The sequence below is a fragment of the Pristis pectinata genome, chromosome 19 (genome assembly GCF_009764475.1).
Source record: "Pristis pectinata isolate sPriPec2 chromosome 19, sPriPec2.1.pri, whole genome shotgun sequence".
Lineage (NCBI taxonomy): Eukaryota > Metazoa > Chordata > Chondrichthyes > Rhinopristiformes > Pristidae > Pristis > Pristis pectinata.
This window is the reverse complement of record NC_067423.1, coordinates 14,003,009-14,027,040: the sequence shown is the minus strand read 5'-3', so window position 1 is coordinate 14,027,040 and position 24,032 is coordinate 14,003,009. Positions and strand designations below refer to the sequence as shown.

The 24,032-nt window shown below is 42.4% G+C and overlaps 2 protein-coding genes across 3 annotated transcripts in view; one reads left to right on the top strand and one right to left on the bottom strand.

Annotated features, from left to right (window-relative positions):
- LOC127580369 (carboxypeptidase A1-like) overlaps positions 1-11,835 on the bottom strand; it is a 31,983-nt gene extending 20,148 nt beyond the window's left edge. Inside the window, exons 1-6 of one of the 2 annotated variants that reach the window (XR_007957814.1) lie at positions 11,628-11,835; positions 8,262-8,332; positions 3,958-4,039; positions 3,439-3,573; positions 2,360-2,458; positions 1,028-1,129 (exon numbers count right to left, since the gene is read on the bottom strand). Coding sequence is in view for 1 of the 2 variants with exons in the window: in XM_052033735.1 (XP_051889695.1) it covers positions 1,028-1,129; positions 2,360-2,458; positions 3,439-3,573; positions 3,958-4,039; positions 8,262-8,329 (486 nt within the window). In the remaining variant the exon portion in view is untranslated. The remainder of the gene's footprint in view (positions 1-1,027; positions 1,130-2,359; positions 2,459-3,438; positions 3,574-3,957; positions 4,040-8,261; positions 8,333-11,627) is intronic. The other variant, XM_052033735.1, reaches the window with a different exon arrangement.
- A 125-nt stretch (positions 11,836-11,960) lies between these two features.
- LOC127580370 (carboxypeptidase A1-like) overlaps positions 11,961-24,032 on the top strand; it is a 35,226-nt gene continuing 23,154 nt past the window's right edge. The window contains exons 1-2 of the mRNA XM_052033736.1: positions 11,961-12,085; positions 13,089-13,231. The gene's annotated coding sequence lies outside the window, so the exon portion shown is untranslated. The remainder of the gene's footprint in view (positions 12,086-13,088; positions 13,232-24,032) is intronic.

Sequence of the window (24,032 nt, the reverse complement as noted above, 5' to 3'; positions counted from 1 at the left end):
ACGGACTCAGTGAAAGTCCCTTTAAGATAGAGAGTGTGTGTGTATGTGTGTGTGGGGCGTGCTTACGTCAATAGAAGATAAAGGATGTAATGACGTTGTTGAAGAAGTCAGAAGAAGAAGAAGGAGAGAGAGAGAGAAGGGAGAGAGACACCAGCCTGCTTGTTTTCTCTAAAGAGGGATGAGAAACAATAACTGTGTTTGCCACTGAAATCCATGTATGGAAGTTGGAAGTAATCCGGTGGAGTTCACTTTGTTGCTGACCTGTAGAAGGAAACAGGTATTTGTGTGTGGACGACCACGGTTCGGATGCTTTTCGGGGTGAGGAAGTCACTACCGAGTAAACACTGAAGTGTCGTTTGGGTTCCATCGTGGAACATTTGGATTTCGTATGTACTCTCTCTATGTTTTTCTACATCTACATCTTATCTTCAGACAACGGTGGTTGTTGAAGAAGCCCTTGCTCATGTTTCACCTTATGGCTTGCGGAACTGAACTTTAAGAACCATTCCGGAACTGGGAGTTTTGGACTTTGTCACACACACACACGAAGAGTTTAGTTTTGGGGTTAACGTTCGAGGTTTAACATTCTTGAATTCTAACATACTAACATTTTTTTTTAACTTTTATTTTACGTATTATCATAAGTAGTGATTAATAAAATAGTTTTTAACACTGAATCATGCTCAGTGTATTTCTTTTGTTGCTGGTTTGTGACACTTCCCCGTCACATTTGGGTGAACCGAGGCAATTGTCACACAGGAAAAAAACAAGTAAAACTTCCTCTGTGCTACCAATGTACCTCCAACCTCACCCCAGGCTCAGGAGGTGAACTCCCAATACATCAGCAGGATGTGATTTTCCAGTTCCACATCAGGCACAAGTGATTTGTGTTGAGGTGTGATTGACAATGCATGTATTAGGTATCTTGAGTCCAAATGACCATTTCAATTGATTGGGCATCCTTTGATGAATAATTGGGGAAATACTCCCAGCAGTGTACATTAAATGTCTCCATTTCTTGACCAACCTTCAGGACATGAATTGCCCGACCTTGGGAACTTTTACCGATTCTCATTCTTCTGACCAACTGTGGGTTTTCAGCAGCCAGATCCTTTATCCACCTGTAAATCTGTGAAAGAAGCAAGAGGGAATGTGTAAATCACACCAATATATTCCCTTATAAAATGGTAATGCAGCACCATGTGTAAAAAAAGGGTTGCCGGAGTGAGATGTGAATCCTCCGGATGAGGCATTTCCCAACGCTTCACAGGGTGCTGTGCTCCATTGTAGTAAATGGAGACTTTGAATGGCAACTACCTGCATTCACTGTCATGTGGCCTTAACTTGAAGATGGATTGACTCGCGCAATTTTGTATCTCAGCTGCTATGGTGTGCCCTGCTGGTCACACAGTTTGCAAGCAGGTATAACAACTGGTGGGGAAATGAGGACCTGAGGCCAGCTGTACTCTTCTAAACTAAAAGCATCCATAAAGGTTAAATTTAATTATCTGGTACCTTCTGCAGGAGAGACAAGGCTGCAGAGGGCAGGAGTCAGAGAAAAAGATATCATCACCCCAACACTAATACCTTCAAGTGAGACATCAAAAGGAATAAACGCTTATTGAATGCATCAGTGTCCATGATAATAGCATAGACCCTATTCCCCCCAACTGATCAACAGTTCCACCTCCTTAACTATTCCCCAAGAGCAATCTTGATATCCAATTTAATCCCAAGCAGAGCTTCTGACCCCATATTCTTCACATTACCAAGGCTTTTCAGTCCTTGAGACATCCTCCATGTCTGTCCCCATGTCAGCTCATCCATCTTTGTTACCTCCAGACAAAATGATCCAATTTTTTTCCTGAACAGACTGCCAACTACCATGCCGTACAAGCTATGCTGAACACATCCTAGCTCATACCAAGTCCTTTTCACCCATCTTCCTGTGTCTGGTGATATATATTGTCTCATAGCCTTATGTTCAAATCCCTCTCCGGCCTCTCCTCTTCCTGTTCTGTCTAACAACTCCCCAAGATATTCTGCTCTTCTCCTCTTGATCATCCGTAATTTCCCTGAAATCCCCATATTAAACTTCTCCACCATTCTCTTTCTCCTCCTCAAAAACTCTTCTTAAAATTACTTCCTTCATGGTTCAGCACCCAAATATTGTATTATAATGCTACAATGAACATGTGGGACATTTTACTATGTAAAACCAGACTGGCATTGAACCTGTGAACTGTGTTATTGTACAGCTATCAGAACAGGTCAAGCAGCATATGACATAACCCTGGAGGATAACACATGCCTCACTGACAGCAGGCCTGCCAACACTGAAAAGCAGCTCATATCTCACCTCCTTCAGTGGGTGAAAGGACCGATAGTTAAAGCTGTAGGTGCCATTCTGTCTCAGCTCAGAAATCAAAGAGCTTGTGCGCTCTTCATCCACCAATGACTGAAAAATAAAGATGGACAGGAATTCATTTCAAAAAAACATCAAGCTGGAGAAAGATCAATTTAATATGAATACTACATTGGTGAAGTTCCCATTACTTGACAAATTGCTTGCTGAAATCCAGTTGCTGATGTACTAAATCACCATTCTGGTAATCAGCAGTGAGATCTTTGGATAGGATTGTATTCATTGAGGGTAGAACGTTGGCCAGACCACTGAGGACGAGAAGGTTAATGATCCTCCTGCCAGTGGAAACGGTTTCTTCCTGTTTTCACTAGTGGGAGAGTCTTGAACAAGGGAACATAACTACAAGATAAGGGGCTGTTCATTTAAAACTGATGCAAGTAGAAGTTTCTTCTCGTAGAGGGCAGTGAATCTCTGGAATTCTCTGCCCCGATGGGTGGTGGAAACTGGATCATTAGAAGTACTTAATGTGGGGATGGATGAGTACTTGATAGATCGAGGAATAGAGGGGTACAGAGAAATGGCACAGAAGAGGAGTTAAGGCCAGAATAGATCAGCCATGATCATATTAAAATGGCGGGGCAGGCTTGAAGGCCAACTCCAGCTCCTATTGTTTTGTGTTCTTGTGTGTACTCCATAAAAATCCTATTTAATTTTGAGTGCCATTATTAAATATCTCTTAACCTTCTGTACTCTAAAGAAATTGATCCTAAAGTTGCCACACCAAACTTGCTTGCAGGACTCTGGATTAGGTGTAACCATAGACAAATATAGTTATAAATTGGCCTCATGAATATACTTGTTATACCTGGTGTTACGCGTCATATTGTTCTGTTTGTTAACCAAGTAGCCTAGGCATGTTGTGCTGAACGTTACTGGCCCATTAAGTCAGGATTTAGTTATTGTCATTAGATTGGGACACATTAAACAACTCTACATCATCAATTCACTTCCTGCACTCAGTCCTTGACAACTGGCACAGCATGGACTAGGCCTCTGATGCATTTCCAGATTACCTGTAGGTTTTTGATCATGACAGAATACACAATGTCATTAGACCTCAGAAATTTTTTGATTGTGCTAACGTGCTTCGCAGGAACCCGTAGGTCGATAGGGAGGGAGCTCCTGACGGGTTCTTTCCAGAAATCGAGCTGCAAAGAAAGTAAAAAGGGAGGTTTAATAAGAAAGGGAGGTCATAAAATTCAGCATAAAGGTGCCTGACAGAGCATTTGTCACAGTCACAGAGTCCTACAGCACAAAGCCCGAGCACAGTGTCTGTGCCAACCATCAAGCAGCTATTTACACTATTCTCTCCAAATTCCCATCAACTCTCCCCTCAGATGACTTGCCTCCGAGTCAAAATGTTTTAGATTTAGGTACCACTCCAGTGCTTGGAGTTGGGACTGGGCAAGATGGAAAACTAAAGATGTGGGGATAACAGGTGTCGGTAAATATTCATTTCTGCATTGAGGCTACAGATTCTACAAAAGTCACAATCATTGACACAAAATCCACATGTAAACAGGGTCAATTACCTTTAGATGCTCCAACTGTTCTAGGGACTTCACCAGATTTAGCTGTTTCTGACTGCTGGCGCTGATCCGGAGAACCTGGTCACTGAGAGGCAGGGTTTTGGTTAAGAAAGGAGTGAGAAAGAGCTACAAGCCCATCAAACCAGCTCAATTTGTAAAATGGAGGTTTCAGCCCTTAACTTCACAATTTCCATGGATAAGTGGATCACCAGAGATGCAATCTGTGCTCACAGAAGGCAAATTCAAAACTAATCCATGGAAACAACATTTCAGTGAATGTGTGGCTAGTGATTGGAACAGTCTCCACAAAGCAGAATAGGCAACGATCATGGAAGCAATTTGTATTTATTCTGTAATATAGATGGATTCCTTAGAGTGAATACAACAGTGGTTCAAGATTGGCCACCATTACCCTCTCAGGGCAACTAAAAATCAGAAATCAATGCCAATTTGTTGGCCTTTTCTGACTCCTGAAGCCAGTCAGAAGGAACTGCAGTTCACGACTTGTAATCATTCCTAATTAGCACCTTATCCTCTGTAACTAAAAGTGTCTCTTAGCAACAAAGAGAGTTGGCATTTAACCAAATACTCCATCAGTCCCCGGGAGAGAAAGAATTGCCAAAAAAGGTCAGGTCTTGAGAACAAATGATATAATTGGGCTCAAGGTGACAGTTATTGTCTTTCTTGGAGAAAACACTGAGCCATCTAACATGGGCCATAGTCCTCATCAAACCCAGGAACATTGCTTTCAACAGCAAACAGTTTTACTTGGATTGCCAATTCGCCTGGATTGATTCCAAGTATTAAAGATTGTTTTGCTATTAAAAAAAATGCAGGATAAAAAAAGAGCAGCATTAAAAATAATCTGATTAGAATAGGAAAACCAGGCTCCATGAGAAAGGGCACATTGGATGCCCACTGGTGGTAAACTGAGGGCAGGGCTGATGGAAGCCGAAAGTCACATGAGGCCCAACCAGAGATCCCTGTCTTGAAAATTAAAATTAAAATACTGCAGATGCTAAAGATCTGCTGCCTGACCTGCTGAGTTTTTCCAGCATTTCCTGTTTTCATCCTGATCTTGAATATTCTTAGTGACTGAGCTCCACAGCCCTCTAGGGTAGGAGAATTCCAACCATTTAGTGCCCTCGAATGAAGAATTTTCTAACTGCAGTTTTGAATGGCCAATCCCTTATTTTGAGAATGACTCCTGGTTCCAGACACTCAGCGGAATCATCATTCCTGCATCTATCCTCATACGGATTTTGTAGGTTTCAATGAGATCCGTGGCCATGTTTACTCTTGAAGTAACTTGTACAAGCACACCCTCATCTTTGAAACACCAGCAGTTTCAAACTTCCATCATTTAAAAATACTCTGCCTTTCTACTTCTATGAAGGTGGCTGACCTCTCATTTGTCCACATTATATTCCAGCTACCATTTTCTCATCCACTCATTCAGCTATATTCTCTTAAAGCTTCTCTACATCCTTCTCACAATCCACAATGTCACCCAGTTTAACACAATTGTCAGACATAGATATATTATACTTGGTCCCCTCTTCCAAATCATTGATATAGACTCTAAACATCTGAGCCCCTGCACTGATCCCTGTGGCATCCACAGCCTCCCAATCTGAAAATGACCAGTTTATTCCCACTCTTTTTGTCCTTTAACTGACCTTTAATCCTTGCCAGTATATTACTCCCAATCTATGTACTCTAATTTTGTTTAACAACCCCTCTAAAGTCCAAAAACACCACATTCGTTGGTTTCCCCATTTCTATTTTGCTAGTTACAACTTAAAAAATGCTATCATATTTATCAAGTATGATTCCCCTTGCATAAATCCAAGTTGACTTTACTCAAACCTGTTATTATTTTTGAAGTGCCTTGCCACCACTTCCTTCTTAATAGACCTTAATATTTTCCCTACTTACAATGTCAGGCTAATTAATCTTTATTTCTGTGTGTTCTCTCTTCTTTCTTTCTTAAACAACAGGGTTATATTTCCCACCTTCGACAACCATTCTTGAATTCATAGAATTTTGAAATGTGAAACCCATTATCTTAATAACTCCTTCTTCAAAATCTTGGGATGCAGATCAACAGGCCCAGAGAATTTATTGAATTTCAATCCCATTAATTTCTTCAACACTTCTTAATTTCTTAATGCTAATTTCTTTCTACTCTTCGTAGACTCTAGACATGTTTTCTACCATTTCTTGGGGATTTCTGTTTCTTCTGCCATGAAGACAGACACAAAATATGTGTTTAGTTTCTCCGTAATTTCCTTAATCTCCATTATAATTGTTCATGTGTCTGAAAGGGACCAACGTTAATTAACCTTTTCTTTTTTTTAGATACCTATAAAAGTATTTATAGTCTGATTTTAGGACTCTCTCTACCATCATATTCTACTTTCTTTTTACTTTTTAGTATCTTGGTCCTCCTTTGCTGAAATTCAAAATATTCTTAAATCAGGTTTACTACTACTTTTGGGAACATTAAAAGCCCTTCTCTTTGATCTAATAACATCTTTAACTTCTCTTGTTACCTATAATGGACCACATTTCCTGTTGAGTTTTACACCTTAAAGGGATTTCTGTTTACTGTAAAGTATGTATTAATTCTTTAAATGTTAACCATTGCTTGCCTACTATTGTACCTTCTAACATAGTTTTCCAATTTACCATAGCCAAATCACACCTCATACTTCTGTAGTTTGCTTTGGATAAATACTACCTGCTTCTACCGTGACCCTTGAAAGCCTGTTCTGTAGGCTGACCATCTGCCCACTGAAATGTTGTTTCTTCATGTTTGTTTTGAATTTACCAAGTTCAACTACAGACTTTAATTCCGTGAATACTTTAATTGGTTAGTTCCTTCAGAATCCTAACAACAGCAATCATCTGATGGTTAACCCTTGTTTTCCTATTGAAAACATGCCCAATTTACATAACAACTAGATAATTCCAACATAGGTTACACCATGACACATTAATTTATCCCATCACCAACACTGATGTACCTTCCTGTATTTTCTCTTCACGGTTCCAATTTATGTTTCTCTTCATATCTCCCATTTCAAAATGCAACACTTTTGATTAAAACAGATTAGAGTAATTTGCACAGATTTTCCAAAGGTTGGATGGGGTATTTAGAGGGCAATTGTATGCCTTCACTGTGAGCTGAGATTTGGTAAACAAGTCCAGGTATGTCTGCTGCCTTTCAAGTTTTTGATGCTGACTGTAAAGTAGGGATACTTTAAAACCTTTTCTTTAAATTAATCCAGTACTTTTTAATGGATTGGCTGACCTTAAATGAATCATTCTCTGGGAGACTGTTCCACACTGATCACTGTCATAGAGAAAATATTTCAGATCTCTTAACCTTTTTTGAAACTTGCAAATATTGTGTCTGTGTGTCATATTGTTCACCTTTAACCAATTATTTGTTTCCATTTCACTAAAGTTCATTTTAATGAGTGGGACATTGATATACAAATTGAAAAACATAATAGTGCCCCATTAAAAATGAAATAGTTTTACCTATTTGGTGTAGACATATAGCTTGGTAGGCAGAATAGTTTGATTGTCATGACTGGCAGGGATTGTTTCTCCCTTAATGTCTTCTGAGCTGGTCAAGGTGCTAAGCCCAGTGACTCACAAGGATCCAACCTGACAAAATGCTTTCTGCGCTCCTCGGTCAGATTCTGCTCAGATTTTATTTTTATGGTGGATTTTAAGGACAGGGAAGGCCTTGGTTTAGATTTAGCCCGCAATTCACTCTTCTAGTCATGTGGATAGTTAGCAAGATAATGTCTCTTAGCAGGTCACTAACCTTTCCTTAGGAATTCAGCTAATTTTTGAAGGACAGACTCTAAGAGTCACCATCCCAATCTCTTATCAAGCTGAAATACCTTAAACTGAGTCTTACATTCTAGTTTGTTCTCTTTTCCCACTGTTAGTCTTGCTAAAGAGTTTCATTTCTTCAATCCAGAGCAAGGCTATGACAGCTAAATCATCATAAACTAGCTGTAACTCAGGGTCTTACAAAATATGGACTCTCAAAAAGTACTAACTTCTTGTTTTATTAACTGTAATATCATTAATGCTTAATGCCTTGAGAAATGTCCTTAATGGATTTTTCACAAGTAAGTCCTGATTACTCAACTTAATTATCAAGAGAAAAGGTCTGGGAGGAGGACTGGGGAGGTAAAACCTGTAAGCAGGCTCTATAGGAAAGAGGAAAGGGTACAACTTGTCCATCAACAATCATAGCTCAATGACCAAAGAAAATTACTCACCCGATGTAAGTTACCTGCCTGCGAGCTGCCACAAGAACAATGTTGAGGAAAAGCAAGGGCACCCTCATGGTCTGAAGAAATGAAGAAGATGAAAGCAGTGTTACTAAAACTTTCCACATAACATATTTGTTCTTGGTAATTTGGACACTATTATCATTAACATAGTTCCCCTTTTCTGGGTTTCTTCAATCATAGTGGAGTCTCCACTGGTTTTTCAACAGAGATTTCAAGACCAATATGACCTTGGATCCTGCCACTTTTTCAAAACAAAAAGCATTAAAACTCAGGGACAAATGAAAGACCAATCATTGCCATTGAGGCACACCTCCTTCACTTGTCTGGGACTAACCCAGTATTTGAGGCAGTCAGTGCATATAAATAAGAAGTATTCTCCATTGCTCAATGGTGCCCACCAACAGAAAATGAAGTTGCACTGCAATTTACTTATTGACACATAGAGCTCACACATCTCTTCCTAATACTATTTAGCAACATGTTCACTGAAGTCCATGTCCTAGAAACTGGAGATCAAAGTTCCTGTTTCATCCTGAGCTAAGCTTCTGGCCCCACATCCTCTCCAACACCAGATCATTGAATTTCACTGCCAAACACTGTTACACCTGTCACCTGCTGCTGAAGCATTTATCAATGCCTCTTTCACCTCCATACTCTACTATTCCAATGTTCTCCAAATCAATCTCATATCTTTCTCTATCTGCAGCTCAACTAAAACTCTGCTGTCTATGCCCTAATTCATGTCAAAACCCATTCACCCCTCACTCCTAGGCTTGGTGACCTTCAAAAGCTTCATCCTACATCAATATAAAATTTCTCATCCTTGATTCATATCCCTCCGTAGCCTCATTTTCTTTCAGTCTCCATAACCTTGCAAAATCTCTGCACCCCTCTCCTAATTCTGCACTCTTGGGAACCCCCATTTTTAATTTGGACCCAAGCTCTGGAATTGATTTAGTCACCTGCCTTACTCTCTTCTTATTTGGCTCGGTGTTAAATTTTGCTTGTCAGCACTCTTGTGATACATCTTAAAGGAAGTATACAAATGCATTTAGTGGTTAAATAGGTGCAAAAGAGCCAATTACCCCCATGCTAATAAGAGTCCTAGTTCTTGTTTAGAAGCTCCCTGTGAGAAGTGGCTGCTCAAAGTAGAGCACAAGTTGATGCTGTTCCATGTGGGATTTTGCTGGCATGGATCTGGCCTGGCAAGTGACCTAAAACTTCATTCTTTAAATTTAGATGTGGGGCTGGGCTGTAGAAGAAGATTTTTCCCCTGGCTCCAGATCATTTAAAGTTCTTGGCCTGGCTTCAGGCCTCTGGAACATGCAATAAGTCCAGACCTGAAAACAGATCCATAAAAATTTCTACCCCTGCTGTTCCTTAAGGGCAGAACTAGGGAGTATGATGTTCTTTAGCCTGGAACTGAAATGCAGCTGGGAGTGACGTAGTGCTTCACTTTAACCATCTGTTTGCCTGGATAGATGCAATGATACTCAAGAGTCTTGTACATTTGTGGTTGATTATGCAATGTTCAATTCCATTTTCCACTCCTCAGCAAATGAAGCAGTTCCATGAGTTCATTTAGCAAAACCTAGTCAACATTTGGGCATGGTTTGATAAGTGAGAAGTGCCAGGCAACGGCCATCTCCAATCAGAGAGAGTCTAACTGTCCACCCTTAATATTCAGTGGCATCACCAATGCCAAGACCCCCACTGTCAACATCCTGAGGATTACCATTGACCAGAATCTCAACTAGGCCAGCCACAAAAATACTATAGATACAAGAGCAGATGAGAGGCTGGGTATCCTGATAACAGTGACTCACTTCCTGACACACCAAGGCTTTCCACCATCTTCAAGACATGCTAAGAGTGTGGAGGAATACTCTTCACTTGCCTGGATGAGTGCAGCTGGACAAAACATCCTGCTTGATCAGTACCCAATCCACCATCCTAAGCATTCATTCCCTCCGCTACAGTGCATAATGGCTGCAGTGTGTATTATCTTCAATAAGCGCTACACTCACCTAAGCTTCCCTGACAGCACCTCCTTAAGCAAGACCTTTACCAACAAGAAGAATAAGAACAAGCAAATGGGAATGCCACACCTGCAGGTGCCCCTTCAAGTCACACACCAGATTAGGAAACAGATTAGGATCAACAGTTCTCCATTAATGCTAAATCTACATCTTGGAAGTCCCTTCCAACTGTGAGACAATCTTCACCAGGACTGCTGCAATTCACTACCAACTTGAGGGCAATTCTGAATGGGCAATAAATGCTGGCCTTGCCAGCAATGGTCACATTCCAAATTAACAAAAACCGGCAATAACAGAACATAGAACATCACACCACAGTACAGGCCCCTTGGCCCACAATGTTGCGCCGACATTTTATCCTGCTCTAAGATCTATCTAATCCTTCCCTCCCACATAGCCCCCAATTTCTTTATCATTCATGTGTCTAAGAGTCGCTGAAATGTCCCTAATGTATCTGCCCTCACAACCTCTGCCGGCAGTGCATTCCACGCACCTGCCACTCTCTGCATAAAAAACCTACCCCTGACATCCCTCTCATACCTTCCTCCAATCACCTTAAAAATTATGTCCCCTTGTATTAGCCACTGTCGCCCTGGGAAAAGGTCTCTGACTGTCCACTCAGTCTATGCCTCTTATCATCTTGTACACCTCTATCAAATCACCTCTTACCCTCCTTCTCTCCAAATAGAAAAGCCCTAGCTCACTAGACCTATCCTCATAAGACATGGTCTCCAAGCCAGGCAGCATCCTGGCAAATCTCCTCTGCACCCTCTCTAAAGCTTCCACATCCTTCCTATAATGAGGCGACCAGAACTGAACACAATACTCCAAGTGTGGTCTAACCAGAGTTCTACAGAGCTGCAACATCACCTTGCGGTTCTTGAACTCAATACCCCAACTAATGAAGGCCAACGGACCATACGCCTTGTTAACAACCCTATCGACTTGCGTGGCAACCTTGAGGGATCTATGGACGTGAACCCCAATGAACAAGTCATTTGGCCTAAAAGGTCCACCTTGGTGTTTATGTTCCACATATGCCATCTCCACCTTTATCCAACTCCATTTATTTCCAAAGTCCTTCTCCCTCCTGATTATTTAGTTCCCCCCTCAGTCGCCTCTCTCCGGGAGATTAGTTGAACGTGAATAGACAGACAGTTCCACTCCCACAGATGAATATCGTAACCATGGCCCCCAGACCCTTCCACATCGCCACAAAAGATGAGCCAACACCCCCCACCAAAATCTTCGCCTTCACCTGCCACCAGGGAAAAAATAGAAGCCCTTCAAGCCCTGAATTTGTTCTGCTCACCTCAATCAGGTGGAGCTTTCAGGCTCAGCTGAACGAAGTCCAACAACCGGGCCAGCGAGAACTTCACGTCGTCAGCAGAAGGTTCTGGCGGCAACCGCGGCGGTCGCGTCTGTGTCTCTACGCGGCGGTCTTGCCCAACATCGAGAGGCGAGCGGATATCACAATGTTCGGGAAACTCGCAGTTTACATTTCCTCACACAGTTTTACTGAGCTGTGCGATGGATCACGACGGCCTGACGCAGTTAATTCCGCGAAAAGTTTATTTAAGGCTGTGGCATTCGATTTATGGAGCTTTCGAAAATGGGCTGACAGTCGGACGATGAAGTAAGCGTCGTTCTTTTCAACCTGCACAGCAGAGCGCTGGGAGCAGGGAAGGCTGGAGATAACTGCTGTTGGCGCAGAGTTCCTCGTAAATCTGACCTGGTGATAACTGAAAGCGCACAGACATTCAGAAGAACGTAAGAGCATTAGGCGTTGAAGCAGGAACAGGCCATTCAGCCCCTTGTATTTGCTCCACCATTGAATAAGATCATGGCTGAGCCATGGAGTTATACAGCTCGGAAGCAGGCCCTTCGGCCCAACTCTTCCATGCCGACCAAGATGTATATCCGAGCCAATCCCATTTGTCTGCGTTTGACTTTGCTTCTGGGCCAAATCCATTGACTCCTCAGTATTTAAAACTCCATTGACCTCTTGAGCACTTGCAGTCGAGCCTCCACAGTCCTCTAGGCAGGGAATTCATTATTCTCTGGGTGAAGAAGTTTGTTCCCATCTCAATCCTAAATGATTGCTCACCTATTTTGAGACTCTGACTCCTAGTTCTTGACACCAAAGCCAAGTGAACCATCATCCCTGCACTTTACCCTGTCAAGCCCCAGGAGAATTATGTAACTTTCAATGTGATCACGACTCATTCTTTTAAACTCAAGACAATATAGGCCGGTCTATTTAACCTCTCTGGAATCAATCTGGCGAATGTGTGATGCACTCCCTCAAACCATGAGTATATTCTTCCTCAGGTAGGAAGATAAGGCATGTGCACAATATTCCAGATTTGGTCTCACCAGCATCCAATATAACTGAAACAAGACAATTTTGCTTTTAGGATCAAATTCCCTTGGAAGAAAGGCCAACATACTGTTTGCCTTCCAAGTTGCTTGTTATTTGTACATGTTAGCTTTCAGTAATTTGTGCACAAAGAATTGATGCTGAGTTGATGCAGAAAATTAACCAAGATCTTATTAAATGCCATATCTCTGGTATATTATAGAATTTTGCTTATCTGTTTTGATTCTACAAGTGACATTATTCTGCATTTGAGCACAAGGACAGAGAATGCAACCCCAATGACCTGTTCTGGCAATTAACAAGGTCATGGTTAATTCTTTACATCAATTTGGTGTTTAAAAAGTTTTCCGTCTCAGTCTTCAATAAGTGACCAAGTTTCTTTTCTCCAAACAGGTAGTTCCCAGGTCAAGACATGATTCCGTTCAAGGGAACATTCTGTATCCAAAACTGTTCGTAAATTGGAAGTGAATAAAAGGCAGTGTTTGGGAGTGGAGCAGGTGCGGGAAGATTGGCCACCAGCCAGGCCCTCTGACTCAGTGAGTAAAGGAGAGAGCCTGCTTGGCGCTCCCAGCTCTGCTTGGCTTGATCCAGCTCCTGATTGTTGTGGCTTGGGATAGGGGTGGGGTGGGGAGAGAAAACATGCAGAAATACTCCATTCCCACCTGGCAGAAACTGCCTGCAGCCCCAGTGGAGCTGGCAAATCCATCCCCATCTATCCCGCTGGTCTCCCAAACAGTCGTTCGTATGTACAGGGTGTCCAAAAGTCAGGCATTCATAACCCAGGGGGGACCTGTATATTCATTTGTGTAATTCTCCAACAAAATAGGGAAGGCATTTTCGTATGTTACATTTCTTCCCAGCAAAATAAATTACTGTCTCCAAATTGATCCACAGGAGGGAATTCCAAAGCTTCCCATCCATCTGCATGAGAAATATCTCTGCATTCAGGAACAAATGGCCAATTCTTTATTTTGAGACTATGACCTTGGCTCTCCATTCAGGGAAAAAAAAGACTGAAAAAAAGGCAACAATGTTTATGTCTAAAAGGCCTCGCGGGTATTTCACAAATGAACCTAATTTTTGGAGAAATTGTTGGAAACTTTTAAGAAATATTCCATCTCAACAGAACAATGGGCAGTGTGACCTGTGATACTCCCATAGTTATGTTCTGATCTCCCACTGCAGTACTGGAGAAGTGATGCGCGATTATTGCTGCGACCTCTAGGTGGAGACACTAAGCCAATTCACCATTTGCACCTTATGCCTATGACAAAAGATGGTAGGGTTGATAATTTGATAGGATAACAGCAAAAAGTGCATTTCTCAAAGACAGTAGATTTGTAGTTGGTAGATGAGTGTGTGGGGCATTGCTCCATCTTTGTAGCGATATCTGGTCATGGTGCTACTTCTTCCACTTGACAAAACCAGTGGAAGACTGAAGACTGAGAATGCAAGACACCAGCAAGGAGGAAAAATCAGGAAGTTTATCACAACAGGAAGACAAAGAAATGGATTAAAATATGAAGAGTTCTCAAGAAACAGGCAGTTTTCCATAGAATCATAGAATGGTGTAGTACAGGTGGAGGCCATTTGGCCCATCCACTCTATAAAGGAACTACTTAATTATATTATGAGCAACAGGCCACCCGGGACCAGGAGAGTCTGTGCTTATTTCTTGATTGGACTGCTGGCCGAGATGAGGTGGCAGTAGGGAAGGTATAATTGTACTGGGGTGCCTGGCTTAAGGAGAGTAAACATTCAGCCTGAAATCCTATCCCTGTTCACCATCCAGTAACCCTTGTGCGCCAGTTCCATGTGTAGATTGGATTGGCTCAGCTGTTAATACCCTGTTCAAGAAGTTGGTTAAAAAAGCCTTGACTTTCACTACTGTAGGATATTTCCAGAGAACTTTACGCCAATGATGTGCCCAAATTTTGGCAACTTAGTGACAAATGTCAGGTAGGAAAATGACAGGAAATTTGTGCATGGCATGATCTAGCAGAACAAGAGCTTTATAGATCATGGTAAATAGAAAAGAGCTCACAAATGTGCCAAACTTTATGGTAGACACTTTTTTTTTATCCTGTGGGCTGTTCTTTTAACTTCAGACATTGCACCAACTTGTATCACCATTTTACTAAGGGGGAACTGTGCAAAGCTGGGCAGGAACCAGCCGTGCTGGAACTTGCTAGTATATTTCTGAGCAAAGATTCATTATGCATTGATCTTAAAGCAGAAAAAATTAATAGGTTAGTGAAATGATATTAATTTAACCACAGGATTTAACTACTTTAACAACTCCAGTTATCTAGAAGATAATTCATTGCTGATTTAAGGTTTTTTTTTAATGAGAATAGAACCCACTCATTGGTCTCACTGCTATTGATGAGAATTCATTACATTTTGCCAGCATTAGTGAGAGTCTAGCCCATCCCATGCCATGAATGGGAATTAGACCAGTTTTTATTCTGTACCACAGTAAACTAAATCCAGTTATCCATTTTCGGTACTGCTATTAATGGGAATCTACCTCACCCATTACACTCCACCACAAATGATGACAGCCTTGTTCACCCATTTTTCTGGAGACACAAGAGACTGCCGATGCTGGAATCTGGAACAACAAACAATCTGCTGGTGGAACTCAGTGAGTCGAGCAGCATTTGTGGTGGGAAAGGAATTGTCAAAATTTTGGGTCATAACCCTGCAGTGTCAGGACTTGCCCTGCTGAGTTCTAGCAGTAGATTGTTTGTTGTTTCACCCAGTTTCCTGGCTTGTTTTTAATGGGGGTCTAACATAGCACTTTGTCTGCACTTGTTTTATTGAAAGTCTGGCCCACTCTTTCCTCAGTACCATTATTAAGAGTAGTCTATTCTACCTATTATTCTATACCACAGTAGTTAGAGTCCATCCCATGTATTCCTCTTTTGTTATTATTGGGAGTCTAGCCCATCTCCTGGTCTGCATTGCTCGCGTTGCCCATTGAGCAAGCATCACTTTCACAGTGAACAGTAGGGCCCTGGGACTGTTGTAGAAAAGGGGGACCTAGGAGTACAAGTACGTGGTCCCTGAAAATGGCATCGCAGGTAGACAGAGTGGTGAAGAAGGCTTTTGGCACACTGGTCTTCATCAGTCAAGGCATCGAGTATAGAAGTTGGGATGTTATATTGCAGTTGTACAAGACGGTGAGGCTGCATTGGGACTATTTTCAGTTTTGGTCACCCTGCTATAGGAAAGATGCCATTAAAGCTGGAAAGAGTGCAGAAGAGATTTACAGGATGTTGTCAGGATTCAAGGGACTGAGTCATAGAGAGAGGCTGAGTGGGTTGGGACATTTTTCATTGGAGCGCAGGAGAATGAGGGGTGATCTTATTGAGGTGTATAAAATCATGAGAGGCATAGAGAGCGTGAATGCACACAATCTTGTTCTCAGGGTTGGGGAATCAAAAACTAGAGGGCATAGGTTTAAAGTGAGAGGGAGAGACTTAATAGAAACCTGAGGGGCAACTTTTTCACCCAGAGAATGGTCAGTCAATGGAATGAGCTGCCAGAGGAAGTGATTGAGGCAGGCACATTAACAATATTGAAAAGATGCTTGGACATGGATAGGAAAGGTTTAGAGGGATATGGGCCAAACGTGGGCAACTGGGACTAGCTTAGATGGGAATCTTGGTCGGCATGGAACGGTTGGGCCAAAAGGCCTATTCCTGTGCTCTATAACTCTATAACTCAATGACAAGATTAATTATGCTGGGAGTATTTCAAGAGCATTTGATTATAAAATTGAAAAATTATTTTAATCCTGGATAAGAATATTTATTATAGTCATAAAGGATGTATGATTGCTTTAAAGTAAAGAACAGGTTTTTGCAAGATTAATACATTTGGAAGTCTTTAATTAGTTTTGACAGGCATGGTTTTTTTTAATCCTTGATCTATCCTGTGGGATTACTGATTTTTTCTGTAATGAACCTTTAGGCACTAGATATTCTAAGGCAGCCACAGCCCTTTAAGAGTTCCTTACTCAATGTTTATATGGGAATTTTTCATATAACTAACAAATGGTACTGATAAATCTCTCTGAAATGTTATTTTTCTACCTACAACTACTTTGACATTTCTGCAGATGATAAATATGCACCAACATGTTGACATTTCATTCCAAGTCTGGCTCTGAATTAATACTTACATTTCTTTTTTACAAAGGAGTTCCTGATAATTTATGCCTGTACATGTTTGTCTGTCATGGGGTCTTTACAGCTCCAACCAAGTTAGGAATTGGTGTAAACACTTTCTTAGATTGTAATATTATCAAAATCAACAAGAATATTTAGATCTACCTCCTGACTGTTATGGCAACTTGGTTTATGATGAGTAACACAACCTGGGATATAGAATAACAAAGAAGATTTAGCTCAGAAAAAGGCCATTAGGACATCTGGTCCTCTTACCCTTTGTTCCACCCTACTTTCCTTCATCTTATCAACAACATCCCCTCTTTAGGTGGTGACCATCAGCAAGGGCCCAAATCGACATATATGACAGCTGATTCAGTGAAGCTTGCATGTAGGTCCTTATGGACACTTAACCTGATATCTGTGCAAAAAAACAGAAAATATTAAGTTTTATTCAAGTGCGTGGAAGGATTCCTCTGTGAACAGGACGATCACAACAAACTATCTTCCACCTCCTCAGTGACTGAACTCTACACCAGTGCCTGTCCTAAAGAGCAGATTTTTGTTGCAAAGAAGTTGAAGGATGAGGAAATTTTGCAAATTGTCATGTTGATTCACGTCAATAGATAGTCGTTAATATATTGAACGTCTAGGTGGTGTAATAGTTGATTCTGCGCAGCCGCACTCTGGGAAATCTGTGAGATGCAAGGTTTGTCTTATTTGGGGGTCTTATTTTTGTTAAGGCCAGCATTAATTGCCCATGTCAAATTGCCCTTGAGAAAGTGGTAGTGAGCCACCTTCTTGTACCCCTGAAGGTGAAGGTACTCTTACATTGCTGTTGTATGGGGAATTCCAAGATTTATATCTAGCAAAGATGAAAGTACAGCAACATATTTCCAAATTAGAGTGATCTGTGGCACAAAATTGGTGGTGTTCCCATGCTCCTGCTGCCCTTGTCTATGTTGATGCTAGTGGTCCTCACTAATCAAACTGCATTTTGTAGATGGTACACACTGCAGCCACAGTACACAGTGGTAGAGGGGATAAATGTTCAAGTGGTGGATTGATAACAAATCAACTGGACTGCTTATTCCTGGATGGTGCCAAGCTTCAGAGTGTTGCTGATAACAGGGCAAGTGGGCAGCTCAGTGGCACAGGAGTTGGTGCTTGCGCCTCACAATTCCAGCAGCCGGAATTCAATTCTGACCTCTGGTGCTGTCCATGCAGAGATTGCACATTGTCCCTGTGACCCTCTGGGTATTCCCCAGGTGCTCCAGTTTCCACTCACATCGCAAAGATGTGGCAGTAGATTAATGTGCTACTGTTTTAAAAAAAATACTCAGAGGTGTGTAGGTAAATGGCAAAAGGGAGTTGATGGGCACGTGAAAGAGAATGAGTCATAGGGAAATAAGAGCGGGAATGGGACTGATGAGATTGCCCTGCTGCAAACTAGCATGGATCTGATTGGCTGAATGGCTTGTCTTGCACTACTTAGTTTCCTTAAGATTCAGCAATCACCAAGAGTAGAGGTAAATACATAGTAAGAAGTCATATTCCTGACTTATGCTCTGTAGACAGTGGAAAGGCTTTGCAGTGTCAATAGGTGAGTCACTTGCTGCTGTGTACCCAGTTCCTCACCTGCTATTGCAAGCAATATTTATGTGACTGGTCCAACTAAGATTCTGGTTAAGGAAACTCACATGATGTTAATGGAGGGGGAGTCAGCAAAAGTATTGTCATTGAATATAAGGGTAGGTGGTTAGCTTCTTCCTGTTGGAGATGGTCATTGCCTGGCACTTGCCACTTATCAGTCCATGCTTTAATGTTGTGAAGGATCTTGTTGCATGCAGGTCTGGTCCACTTCATTTGCAGAGGAGTTCAATATCGACAGTTGAGTATTGTGCAATCATTGGCACATTTGCCCTTATGATAGAAGGAAGGTCATTGATGAAGTAGCAAAAGATATTTGGGCCCAGGTCACTCCCTGGGGAACTCCTTCAGGGATGTTCTGGGGCTGGGATGACTGACTTTCAACAACCACAACTATTTTGCTTTGTGCAAGGATGACTCCAACCATTGGAGTGTTTTGCCCTTGGTGTCACTGACTTCAGTTCTATCAGGGCCCCTTAAGGCCACACTTGGTCAAAAGCTGCCTTCGTGTTAAGGGCAGTCACTCTCATCTCAGCTCTTTGGCCAATGCAGACCAAGGCTGTGATGAGACTTGGAGCTAAGAGGTCCTGGTGAAACGCAAACTGAGCATTGGTGATTAGGTTATTGGTGAGTAAGTAAAGCTTGATAGCACTGTTACTGATGTGCATCATCACTTTGCCAGTGATTATAATGGACTCCTTTGTGTCTAAAAGCTTCTGTATCTTGACTTCTACTCTTTGTAATAGCTGAATGTTAAGGACACCAAGTAGTGTAAAAAAGAACCATTTGCTGCACTGCATCCATTGATCCTCACATTACTCTCGTTCATGGCCCCTATATTTAAGTTTACATCATTAAGATGTACCACCAAAAGCAGAGAACCTTGTATTAATCCCTGTGCAATTCCATTGCATTAGACATCCAGCCACTAAAACACCATTATCCTATCTTGGATCCAAGTCTCCAATTTTCTCTGGATCTTGAGGATGTTCATTTTTCCAGTCATTCTGGCACTTTATCAGCAGTGCTGTTGTTAAGACTGCACTAGTACCCTGAGACCTGATCCAGTGAAATGAGTTCAAATTGCTCCAAGGCAGCTGGGGAAATTAAACTCAGATCAGTAATTAAATAAATCTGGAGTAAAAAGCTAGTTCCAGTAATAGTGACCATGAAACATGGATTAGCTTAAAACCAAAGGGAAATCTGCCACATTTACTCAATCTGATTTAAATTTGGTTCCAACCCCATCAATGGCGTTAATTCGTACCTGTCTCCTCAGTTCAAGGATAGACAATAAATGTTGGTGTTGTTGGTGACGTCCACAACCCCAGAATGAATAAACAGAACAAGTCTTTTCACCTATCCTCTGCCTGTAGTTCATCTGTTCTAAATATAAAGAAGAATTTGATTCAAATCCTTTCAGTCCTGATGTAGTCCTTTTTAATAAAACCAGAAGTAATTTAAATGCCACCAATTTAGGGTTCAGTGTCAAAAATCACTCCCACAACCTGACTCCAAATCCCTTATAATCTAGAGTTTCCCAACACTGTCCACGATGTCATAAGATAACATGACCCAGGAAAATGGATTGTGAACCCCTTGTTTATATGTAATGAAACATCACTCACTGAAACATCGTCTCACTGAAATGTGGCTCACACCTGCCTCACCTGACTCTGCTATTCAACCTGACGGCTTCTCAATTCATCAAATGGACCGTACAGAGTCCTCAGGCAAAGTTAAAGGCGGAGGGGTTCTGCTTCTTAATCAATAACTTGTGGTGCTTGGACGTGACAGTCCTGACGAGCTCCTGCTCACCCAGCCTGGAATATCTAACAGTGAAGCGTCGACCATTCTATCTGCCAAGGGAGTTCGCTTCAGCTATCCTCATGGCAGTCGACATCCTACCACAGACGGACATGAAGCCTGCAGTCAATGAGCTATACTCCATGGTCAACAACCTTGAGACAGGATACCCTGAGACCTTCTTCATCATTGCAGGGGACTATAAATCAGGCCAACCTCAAGAGTGTGTTACCAAAATACTATCAGCACATCTCCTGCTCCACCAGGGGCCCCAGCACCCTTGACCACTGCTATACAACCATCAAAGGTGCCTTCTGAGCCACCCCTCGTCCTCACTTTGGGAAATCAGACCACCAGGCTGTGCTCCTCCTCCCTGAATACAAACAGAAACTGAAACGGGAGGATCCAGTATGGAGAGTTGTGCAGTGCTGGTCTGACGAAGCAGATGAGCTCCTACGTGACTGCATTGAGACAGTGGACTGGTCCATGTTCAAAGACTCAGTTGCCAGCCTTGATGAGTATGCCACCACCATCACAGACTTTATCAGCAAGTGTGTGGAGGACTGTGTACTAAAGAAGACAATACAGGTGTTCCCAAACAGGAAACCATGGATGAACCGGGAGATCCACTCCCTACTGAAGGAGAGGACTACTGCACACAAATCTGGTGATCCTGATCTGTACAAGAAATCGAGGTATGACCTTCAAAAAGCTATCAGGGATGCCAAGAGGCAATACTGACTCAAAATGGAGTCCCTGACCAGCCGCCAGTTATGGCAGGGCTTACATGCCGTAACGGCTACAAGGCGAAGTTGGGCTGCATAGCTAACAACAGCACATCCCTTCCTGATGAACTTAATGCATTCTATGTGCGTTTTGAACAAAAGGGAAGTGGATTGCCACCATCCACCCTGACAGCCACCAACGCAGCTGAACCTGTGATCACAGTGGAGGACGTAAGATCAGTCTTCCGGAGAGTGAACACAAGGAAAGCACCTGGCCCAGATGGTGTCCCGGGCCACGTGCTCAGATCTTGTGCTGATCAGCTGGCAGAAGTATTTGCAGACATATTCAACCTCTCCCTGCTTCAATCACAGGTTCCCTCCTGTTTTAAGAAGACCACTATCATCCCAGTACCAAAGAAAAGCAAGGTAACATGCCTCAATGATTACCGACCAGTGGCTCTGACATCCACCATCATGAAGTGCTTTGAGAGGTTGGTCATGGCATGCATCAACTCCAGCCTACCAGATAACCTGGACCCATTGCAATTCGCCTATTGGCGAAACAGGTCTACAGCGGATGCCATCTCCCTGGCCCTACACTCAGCTCTGGAGCATCTGGTCAGTAAAGACACATACATTAGACTATTGTTTATTGACTACAGCTCTGCCTTCAATACAATAATTCCAAGCAAGCTTGTCACCAAACTCTGAGACCTAGGACTCAACACCTCCCTCTGTAACTGGATCCTTGACTTTCTAACAAACAGACCGCAATCAGCGAGGATAGGCAGCAATACCTCCGGCACGATTATTCTCAACACTGGTGCCCCACAATGCTGCGTCCTCAGCCCTCTACTCACTATACACTCATGACTGTGTGGCCAGATTCTGCTCTAACTCCATCTACAAGTTTGCATATGATACCACCGTTGTAGGCCATATCTCAAACAGCGATGAATCGGAGTACAGGAAGGAGATAGAGAGCATAGTGGAATGGTGTCATGACAACAACCTTTCCCTCAATGTCAACAAAATGAAAGAGCTGGTCATTGACTTCAGGAAAGGGGGCGGTGTACATGCCCCTGTCTACATCAATGGTGCTGAGGTCGAGAGGGCTGAGAGCTTCAAATTCCTGGGAGTGAACATCACCAACAGCCTGTCCTGGTCAAATCACGTAGATGCCATGGCCAAGAAAGCTCACCAGCGCTTCTACTTCCTCGGGAGGCTAAAGAAATTTGGTTTGTCCCCTTTGACTCTCACCAACTTTTACTGATGCACCATAGAAAGCATCCTATCTGGATGTACCGCGGCTTGGTACGGCATCTGCTCTGCCCAGGACCGCAAGAAACTGCAGAGAGTTGTGGACACAGCCCAGCGCATCACAGACACCAGCCTCCCCTCCTTGGACTCTCATTGTCTTGGTGTAGCAGCCAGCATAATCAAAGACCCCACCCACCCGGGACATACTCTCTTCTCTCCTCTTCCATCGGGTAGAAGATACAGGAGCCTGAGGGTACGTATCACCAGACTTAGGGACAGCTTCTATCCCACTGTGATAAGACTATTGAACGGTTCCCTTATACAATGAGATGGACTATGACCTCACGATCTACCTTGTTGTGACCTTACACCTTATTGCACTGCACTTTCTCTGTAGCTGTGACACTTTACTCTGTACTGTTACTGTTTTTACCTGTACTACATCAATGCACTTTGTACTAACTCAATGTAACTGCACTGTGTAATGAATTGACCTGTACGATTGGTTCGTAAGACAAGCTTTTCACTGTACCTCAGTATAAGTGACAATAATAAACCAATACCAATGAGTATTGTGAACCCTCCAGTTTTCAAGGAGCATTGATTCACACACAAAGCCAGACATGAATTGTTAACATGCTTTATTTGAAAGTCAGCAAATGAAAATCACAAGTCAATCTTTAAGTTAATTTCACTCTCCATGATTAAAGTTCCTCCATTGGTTGAAGGCGCACCACAACCTGTGGGGCCATGTGCAATAAATGCTGCTTTTCCAGTGGCCCCACAGATCCAACGAAAAGAAGTTATTTCTCATAACTGAGTATAATAATAAAACATTCAATGGGCTAATCAGCAGCCCTTTTAGTATATGCGGACACTACCTTGAAGCAAAATATTAATCGATATGGGTAGCGTTTTTCTTAAGATAGACTGAACCATGGACCTTAACTACTGTCTTCCTATCTGACCCTTGTTCCTTTGCTGGTGATGGAGCAGGAGGTCGCCTTTAAGTTCCTGTGTCTGCAGTTCACCTATACAGGTGGGAGGCCCCTTCTGATTGTGAGAAAGAGCTCGTTCAAGCCGATACATCTGGAGTGATTTCCTTTTGCTACTATTTCCTCAGGCACCACTCTGCTGACCTGTTTTGCTGGCTTGCCTTGAAGATAGAATTGCCCATTTCCTCACTCCTCCTTTAATTACTTTTGTACGTCTCCCCTTCCCCCACCCCCAATTTTATCCAAAACGCTGTTTAAAACGAATTTTAACCCTTTATGAACACACTTTAACATAAATTGGTAACCAAAGACAGTAGCAGTAATTGGTGACCAAAAGGCCATGGTCCAATTAGTTCAGCCTTTACCAGCAGCAAACAATCTGCTGGAAGAATTCAGCAGGTCGAGCAGGTCTGTGAGAAGAAAGGAATTGTCGATGTTTCAGGTTGAAACACTGATGCGAGGGCCTGTTCCTGTGCTCTACTGTTCTATGTTCTATGTATGTTCCATTCTCTCAGCCTTGATTTCTTTCATGGCCTCCCCAAGAGTCCATCAAAGGGGATGACTTTCTTCAACTTTCATGTCCCACCACTGTTTCCCAATCTTAGGCAGTCCCTTGGGATCAAGGATGTTTGGCTTCCACTCTGGTTCTATGTGTTCTGAGGTGGCAAATGGGATCAATGTGGGAGCCGCAGACTCTTCCGCAGATGGTGGCTCATAGAGCAAGTG